At 36.3% G+C, this 9,532-nt stretch overlaps 1 protein-coding gene across 1 annotated transcript in view; it reads right to left on the bottom strand.

Annotated features, from left to right (window-relative positions):
* Window positions 1-9,532, bottom strand: part of RPRD1A (regulation of nuclear pre-mRNA domain containing 1A) — a 45,119-nt gene continuing 35,587 nt past the window's right edge. Inside the window, exon 7 of the mRNA XM_017739072.1 lies at window positions 1-4,635. Within this exon, the coding sequence (XP_017594561.1) occupies window positions 4,486-4,635 (150 nt within the window). The 3' untranslated portion in view covers window positions 1-4,485. The remainder of the gene's footprint in view (window positions 4,636-9,532) is intronic.

Below are 9,532 nucleotides of genomic sequence, written 5' to 3'. Positions count from 1 at the left end.
TGTTTTTACAACAATGTTTTATTAAATATGAAAGAGCGTACATACAGGTGTTATTCTGAGGACATAAATTACACAAGGATTACAGGTTCTGTCAGAAAAGCACAATAATGAAACATCTTTACATTTCAAACTTTTCTTGTTAGCTTTTAACAAATGAGTCTATTTCTGTTGCAAACAAGTAATGAGTGCTATTGAACATCAGCAAATTCCCACAAAAACATCATGCTTAGGTAGGATACTTTAACTATTGTAAATATGAAATCAGAATTAGATTCCTAAATAACACGATGGAAGAGATTTACTACTTAATCAAGATAAATGACACACTGAAATAGGAGCTGAGACAAAATTGGTCATTCATTAGAAAAAAATTCCACTTCAGACACTATGTTTGAGTCTGCTTTCTTTACTTGCAGGAATAGTCACTGTGATTATATGTAATGAGCAGAACTGGCCTAAGTATTTGTAAATGTCACCATCAAATTTTAGACGTGCTGGTTTTCACTGATTTTCCCACTGAAAAAACCCCACACCCACAGATCTATTTCCTTACATTTCAAAAGGCTCTTCTGCAGAGGGCCAACCAAGCCTATGTATGATTTCCACATCCTCCATGGTCATCTGCACTGCTGGCTACTGTATCCTACAAATGTATTTTGGGTCATCATCGAAGTACCAGACTGAGTTACCACTGATTTGTGAGAGCAGCATTAGTCTGTGCAAGTCCTAACACAATGTCTTTTCTAAACTTCAGGTAAACAGGAATGTAATTTCATCATCATGAAAGCTCTCAGTTTGACACTTGGAAGACTACTCGGATAAAATACATAATAAGCATGTCGTTTGGGTTGTGTTGCTAGGGATTAACAGAGGCGCTTTAATGTATTAATACAAACATTAACAGTGAATCAGACAAGCTAATATTAACTGCAGGCTGTAGTCTAATTTCCAAAAGAAGCAATGAAACAAAATTTCTAAGAATGGTAATTTTTGTAACTAAGGACTTCACATTTATTTTTAAAACCACAGAAGTGGGGTAGTATTCCTGATATCTTTCAAAACATTCTGCAAAAAACACAGCTTGAGCCTGCAAACACTAGAATATACAAGCAGTCCCAGTGACCTCCAAGGTAAGCATTCTCATATGGCAAAGTGCTGCAGGAATCTCTTTGCTTTTTTTCAGAGAACACTCAATAAAAGTGCAATATAGTGAAGCAAATAATCTAATTATTATGCTTTTATTATTAGATGAAAAATGTTCATATATTTTACAATTGTGCCTTTTGTAGGGCAGGCATTCTGGTTTGCCTAGAGTCAGACCACATCAGAAGAGGTAAGCAGGGTATATATACCCACACATTTTCTTTCCTGGGGTGGCAACACCCCAAAGCAGTTCTGTGGTGCAATCCCACCTACAGATAAAACATCGTGCTGCCCAGCCTCACAGTTATTTCTGTTTTGACAGAAGCTGACATGTGGTTTGCTTTACCTTTCCACCCAGGCATGTTCTCCTTTTTGTCTCCTCGGCTCCCTACCCTTCCCCGCCCAGCCTCTTTTTCTTCCTGAGATGTCAGAAGTACGTACATTAAGCTTTGGAACCTGAGAATTTGGAGGTATTTTTTGACACTACAGGGCTGCATTTGTACCGTACCATGCTATCTCCTGCTATGCTATTACAGTTACAATATAAATCTCCTAACTACTTGATACCTGATGCCTTTCCCATATAAATAAAAAAACCCCCAACATACCATTCAGCCATTAATATATGACACTTACTATAAGAGTGACCTTTGCCTTTAACAAGTCCTCTTTTCCAAATATTGTGGGATAATTTCCAAAACCCCAGCTATGGAAAACTCCTTGCAGTAAACAATTTCACAGTAATAAAGAAAAATATATCCAGAAAATAACACTCTCTCAAAATTAAAACTTATATACATCAAGAAAAAGTTGAGGTTTCTTCCTCATTCTTTTATCAGTTCTACATTACCTGTAGATAAGCAATGTTATCACTAGGAGTTATGAATAGGAAAACCAAATCCAGTGAAATAAGTGTCATGTCTTTTTTAAAACCTTTGAGAGATCAAGAAAATTCAGCATTCAATTTTATTATTATAACTATTTTCAATTCAGGCAGCAAAAGATTGTTTAAGCTTAGTTCCCTATGATTCTGAGTATCCAAGACAGATCTTTGAGCGCAGTCAAATAAGCCTTGTCAATGCACTAATAATCACCTCTGGGCATAACTTAAGTTTTCAATGGATGGAATTCAACCATGAACACACTATTTATACTTCTTGTTTTATGATTTGTTTTGTAATTTTTAATAGATTAAACTGGTTTAATATTTATCACAAATTTGGTGCTATTCTTTAGCAAAACTGAGCTTTAACTGCAACTGCAATGCACATACATGTGTGTAAGAATTTATGGGATGAGTTTAACGTACTAGAGCAGACATATTTAAAACATTAAAATTGTATCAGAACATTTTCTTATCAAGAATCTACACTGAAAAGATGCCAATAAGTGTTACTTAATTTTGCATATTACACTTAAACGAAAGGAACTAAATCCTCTGGATTCAATATAGTCAGCTCTTTTTTTTCCTATGGAGTGGAAAATTGCCACTTGAAACTTAGAAATCTTTGGGCAGCTAGTGAGTTCTGATGAACTATTTTGAGCACTCCTACTTGTCAGTCAGATTTTTTTTTAGGAAATCAGTATTCTACACTGCATGCTATGGACTGCTATGTCAACAGCTTGTATTTTTATCTTTCCAGGTTTTTTCCCTACTTAACTGAGGTCTAATTCATGGCGACTTCCACAAGAAGAGATAAGTGGACTGAGATGCTTATGTCCAAGTGTATCTATTTTAAAAAGAATGATTATTCTCCATTCACATCCTACACGTACTCTAGTGATTAGCCCTGTAGAAGCCAGTAACAAGTGACAGATAACTATCTTCAACAATTTTACTCCAGGACGATTTTGAATTTTGAAAAAAAGAACAGCTTTTTGTAAAAAATTTGCTTTCATGTGAGGTCTATAAACTTGTAAACTGTGAACTTAACTGGTACAAGACAATGCCCGACAAGTGCAAAACCATGAACAAAATGCAATCATGAAATACTCCTATGATATAGCCAACTCAAAACACTTGCAGCCCAGGTTTTTAAGGTAATCTAAATCCCAAACGTACAGGTAGGCATTTTTAAAATCACTCAACGATTACATGGCTCATTCCAATGGATTGAAAAGCCTAAACTTTCTGCCAATGTGCTAAATGCCTGTCTGTACCTTTAACTTTTTAAGTGAACTTAAAAGCTGATGCACAGTATGGAAAACTAAGGATTCTTCACAAATTCAGCTGTTTGCAGACAAATACCACATTTATGCCATGCAACAGTTTTTAACTGGGCAATAATTTTCTGCTGTTTGACTTATCTGAACAGTCTGAACTGTATCCTCCTGTTGTGTGAGAAAAAAGACAATCGAGATCTAGAAATATTTGCTGGAGCAGGTGAAGGTGGGGAGGTGGTAGCCCATGCTGGCCTCCAGGGTTTCTCAGTGGAAGAGGATGTGCAGTACAGCTAAACCATCATCTTGCTGCATGTATGGATGGTACATTATCAAACTTTAATAATGGGCACTTAGCAATTGAGACAGTTTAGAGAATGACCTTTCAATTTAATTAAAACTGTAAAATGGCTTCACATTTCTGGGATTAACCTTTTTAGATGGAAACAGATGTTCCAGAAAGGGATTAGATTACAAATGAATGGTCCCTCGATTTAGAAACTAAGCAGCTGTAAAAAGCTACAATTTCAAAACATAATTAAACTGGTCAATTGTACACTTTCTACATGCTGACTTCTAAAGTGTACAAAAATATTGCAGTATTTTGAGTCATTTGAAGATCTGCTCAGTGTAACGTGATTTATATTTTCCAATAGAACATGGGTTATTAGGATTTACTTAAAAAACCCCACATTGTTTTGGGAGTGGGTAATTTAAATGTCATGGACAGTAAGATCACTTTTAACTTTGCATTAAATTGCATCGACCTTCTCGCAAACATAAGCCTGTGATTTCCACATTTCACTTCCTCACTAGCAACGGAAATGTCTCAAGTTAGAATTATGTTTTGATTATATGTTGATTTACATTAAATACAGGGTACATAAGAAAAATCTTAGTATGGTTTTTTACAGGGCACCCAACTAAAATCTTTACAAAAGATAATTATTCATTCTTCAATGTAACAGACACAGATGCCACTTTTATAAATGTACCCTTATGTTCACTCACCAATAAAATAGTAAACAAATCAACTTTTTAAACGATTTTTTATAAATTATTAAAGTATTTTTACTGACACTCTGCAACAATATACAAAAATAATACTACAAGAGTACCGATCGGTCTGGCCTACCCCTCATTTCACAGAAAAGCAGAGGTTATGGGGGGATGTTCTGCTAATCAATCATCACTGTAGATGTCTCCTGCAAACGGTAGGTGTACGTGGCTGCCCGTGACGTTGGGAAGTCGAGAGAGATCAGGCAGGTTCTGGATCCGTGACCTGAGTTCTTTCCGTACTTGGGACACTCTGGCTAACTTGCGTTTGTACTCCTGTAATGCAGAAGAATTCAATATGAGGTTCTTTTGCTACTACCATCCCTACTACTCACTGCACTTGACATTTCCCAAATGAAGTATTCCTTCTGCAAGTTAGATCAACAGCCTCTGGAGAACCCAGAGATCTGGGTATTTGGAGGCAGAGGTATCAGCTCTAGCATTTTCCCAGCAACAAACTTCAAAAGCATAGCCATGGGATTATTTTGCTTTGAATTCCAAGAACATAAATGCAAACAAGGAAGACAATCCCAGCTAACACAACCACAGGCTTTTCTCCATGTAACTAGCAGAACGGGATTATGCTTAAAACTTAATTAAGGATAGTTGATACACATATTCTCCATCAATAACAGAGGCTGGGAGGAAAAACTGACTGACGTCAAAGTTGTTACTTTCATCTCATACTGCTGAAATAATAAAAACCAACCAAATACCAATAACCAGGCCTAACTGGCCCCACCAAACTGACCAATGAGAAGTATTTTGTATTAAATTTTATAATAAAAAACCATATTTCCTTGGTACGTTTATGGATTTAACCCTGGGTTTTCAGAAACTTTTTGAATTGGGAATTTAGGATTTCACATTGTATTGGAATACAGGTCAAACCACTCACAATTTCATATTTAATGATTATGAGGCACTTTTCACTTGAAACAACATTATCTGAATAAAGTTTAACACTGTAAATCAGTATACTAGAATATAGTTAGTGGTCACCTATTAAGAACACAAGACATAATGGAGAAGAATACCAGCTTTTATAAAATGAAAACAGTTATTTCAAAATATAATAAGATTATGGTATAATTCACAGGAATATTTAAATTTCAAATACTTGGAAACTGTGGAAAGCAGAAGAAACTAAGCACTAGCAGGCAAAGCAGTGCTTCATGCAAAAATACCACAATTCACAACACATCAAATGTAGATGCTTTCTAGTGTGGCTGCAGGTTTTGCTGCAGCCTGGGAATGGCTGGAAGTAACAACACACAGGTAATCTACAGCTTGGAAAATTGGCCCATGGATAACCAAGATCTCATGATTATAACAACTTTTAAATAACAGTGGGGGAAAATTCTACATCATCCTGCAACAGTGACAAATATAAACACTTTTATATTTGTTCCAGCAAGTATGAAAACACTGTGCAAAGCACTTTGTGTCTATAAAAGGTAACAATCATGATGTTTATGTATGAGCTCTAAACATAATTTTCAACCACGTTACTATACTGTTAATAACATGGAGTAATAAGGAAGAACAATGAAAAGACCTTTTGGTAGTAGAACCCAATACAGTAGAAAAATATAGTAAAAAACATTAGATAATTGGGACATGATCAAGATTATTGGACAAGGTCCAACACACACTTTAAAAAAGTTTGCAAGTACTAAGGCAGCAGCATGACCTTCTTACCAAGGGCAGTAAGAGAACCATGGGATACCTTAAATTCTTAATGAGAAGGTAATGGGTAGCTAAAAAAAAAATTATCAAATCTTTACATAGAAGAAAGAAAAAAGTGTCCCTGAATTAGGACCATCAATTCCTCAGTATAATTTATATTTCAAAATCAAATATTATATGCAGATTCTTATGAGATACTAAACACAGTGAAAATACTAGAGATACCCAGTCAGTGGAACTGTGAACACTTGGTAACAGTACACGGGGTAAAAGCAGCATTCATTTTAGAATTCTGATGGCCAAAGAAGTCTTACACCTGTGAGTCCCTTGGGCCTACAAAAACCATCACGTGCTCACACTTGTCCAAAATGTTCTCTTTGGTGCAAGTGACTTCAGGACATGGCTGTGGAAATGAAGGTCTGTATCCGACACTGTATCCTTACAGTAATGCCCAAAGGCCACAAATACTGTACTGTTTCATATCTGATTTTACAGCAGCATCCAGAGGCCTCACTGACCGGACTCTGTGCAAGACTTGTAGTCTTTTGCCAGCACATAAAAGGCCAATCACAGGCATTTTCACTATGCATTTTAGCCCAAGTTGCAGAGACTCCTGACTATTATTTTAGGGAATAGATTTTAATGCCAGAGGAAAAGACCAGCTTCAGGTTTCATTGTTTACGAAAACAACCAATTTGGTGCTATACAGAATATTAGTCAACCAGAATCCCTATTTTCAGAAGCAGGATGCCTGGAGACTGATCACTGGGCAATGAGGATATTGAGGAAGACAGGAGATCTGGCCTCCACTGTGAAAGATTTACTACTGTAGAGAAGAGGATGAGCAGAACTGTAAGCAGAATCAATACACTCAAAAGGCCTAAAAAAACATAAAATATACTAACTGTAAAATCCCTCCTGCAGTTAATTCTTGTAAAGATCTGATTCCTGTCCAAGTTTATTCTCTATCAATGAGAAATGTAAAGCAACAAATCAGTATCCCACCATAAGCTTGAAGCCTGAAGCTAGGCAAACACACAGCCACTTAGTGACAGACTCAGCAGCTATATTCTTGCTAGACTTTACTCCAAAACCTGAAATGTGCCTTATATTAGATTGTCAGTTGCTTGACTCCCTTAAAGTTCCCTTTAGCTGATAATAAATCATTTCCATAACAACATTGCATTTCTGACATCCAGCATTTTCCATATAAATTCTGCCTGGGACTTGTTGCCTAGTGACTATCAGCTTGATCAATACTACTAACAGTAGGTTCCTTTTCCTCACTAAAGAAAATGTTCCTCATAAATTCTGTCTCCCACATAAAACAGTCATCTTCCTCTCACCAACATCTCTGGCATAATGCACTCTTGGGAGTCAATTTTTTCCTTAAGCCTTCTCAGAAATAGGAAACTGTGAGAAAATTTGCTCCAAGTTTTTACTGACAAACTAGAGTAAATTTAAAAAAAAGTAAGGTTTTATAGTTGATTATATTATTGATGCAGTATAAGGTACAGAATGCAATTTTAATCCAATTTTGGTAATCCAAAGCATATGCGAGATCTGAAACTGCAGGTCAGATGTTCACAGGAATCCTTCCCCACAAGCAGAAAAATTATTCACCTATCCAGAGCACCCCATTTCCCATGACACTCTTGAAACTATTCTAAAAATCACTGGAGATGTCCAGTGTTTATTACTGGTGAGCAAGTTCAAAAGAGGGCTGATTTTCAAGCACAGTGACTCAGCAGTTTTGAGGTATTTTCAAGGCAGCTGCTGTTCACAGTTTGATTCTATTTAAAACCACTAGTCTCTTCTGAAAGGGTTTGCTTGTGTATTTTTGAGGCTGTTATTTCAGTCCTGGCATTACCTAAGTAGTCCTGGACTGCTGGAATACAAGTATTAAGTACTCATTATCAACAGCGCTCACTGTATTTTTACTGTTTTATCATAATAGCATGCACATGTACCTATAACCTTTTTCCTCAGCGTGTATGTTGAGAGTGTGACTTAATGAAAGCAGAGGAGCGGGAATTGGGATATCTAGGTGTTATTTCTAATATCATTGCTCCATTAGAAATGCTGGACATTACACAACCAAGTAACAACTTAATCCTATTTTTGACACTTTTAACTGTGGAAATCCTCACGGAGACTTTCAATTTCATTTTCACTATGCTGATTTTAAGGTAAATTTCTAATTATCCTTGTATAAATGAGGCAAGATTTGAGCTACTTACTTCTAAGAGTCAAGGAGAGGTGGAAGTATGCTGCTTTCTTTTGTTACTCTGAGCTCAATTTGCATTTCTTCCTACCTATGGAGAACCTTACTCTTGGGATATATTGGCAACCTGACGCATGGAATTAAAGTCTCTTCAATTTCCCCAGTGGCTTAAGCTAACACTACTTTCAGGCAATATTTTTTTGTATTTCCAGTCAAAAGCAGGTTTATGAGATAATTAGAACTTCTTTTGCTCATTAGACTGCCACCAATTACTACGGTTTCCATTATTTGACAGTGTAGATGAATATTTTGTGAAAGCAATGCTAACAACACATGGATTCAGCACCTAGATTAATAGTGATTCTCTATCAAATCAGTACCAGGCAAAAAAGCAAAATAATTTTTGATTAGACACTACAGAAATCATAAATAATAAAAATGTGGGCAGGTCGAACAGGCTGTGCACTGCAGAGAATATATTCCCTTCCAACTAAAATAGATCTTTATAGAGATGTTCTACAATAGGAAGGTGGGACAGATAAAAAACCTGAAACTTCATGGATATGCTTTCCCTTTATAACATTGATATGACTTTGAACCTTCATCCGATCACCGAGGCTATGGAATGCACCAAAATACTGTGGTAGAAAATGTATAGCAAAGCAAGAATAAAAGGTTTGCAGGAAAGACCAGTATTTAATCTGCATCCTTGTTAGCTACAGAAAGGTAAAGTAGAAATCAATACTTCAATACAGAAAAACAAAACCCAAAAGGCTTAAAAGGCTTTTGCATCCATGGCCTGTATGTACAGAATATTTAAAACTGAGATCTCTGACTTTCTAGGTCCATTCCAGCCTTCAGTTTCAGGTGCAGATGTCAGAGCTGCATCACAGAGAAAAGGCTTCTCCTGCACTGTGTCCAACAGTGCAGAAACTACTAGAAATCTTCAAAGGTCCAGATGAAAGCAAATGTCATGTGATAGCCTGACATCTAGATCCTGAAGTTCAGAATCACAGTATTTGTTTATAGACTCTACCTTGCTAAAATCACATGCCTCACCCAGTCTGGATATTTTTCTGCAAGGAAGACTGACAACTAGACTTACAGGACTCAGATAAGCCTCACTATTACCTTGGAAAACAGATGAGCGGGTTAAATTTGGTGCTGCCTTTAAAAATTTGGTGTGGCTAACATTTGTCAGCAGTATGATTAAAAGATCAACTTATTTACCAGTTTAGGATAAAAAAACCCTGAAATAAC

The sequence above is a fragment of the Corvus brachyrhynchos genome, unplaced genomic scaffold (genome assembly GCF_000691975.1).
Source record: "Corvus brachyrhynchos isolate BGI_N302 unplaced genomic scaffold, ASM69197v1 scaffold7, whole genome shotgun sequence".
Lineage (NCBI taxonomy): Eukaryota > Metazoa > Chordata > Aves > Passeriformes > Corvidae > Corvus > Corvus brachyrhynchos.
This window is presented reverse-complemented; position numbering and strand designations above follow the sequence as displayed.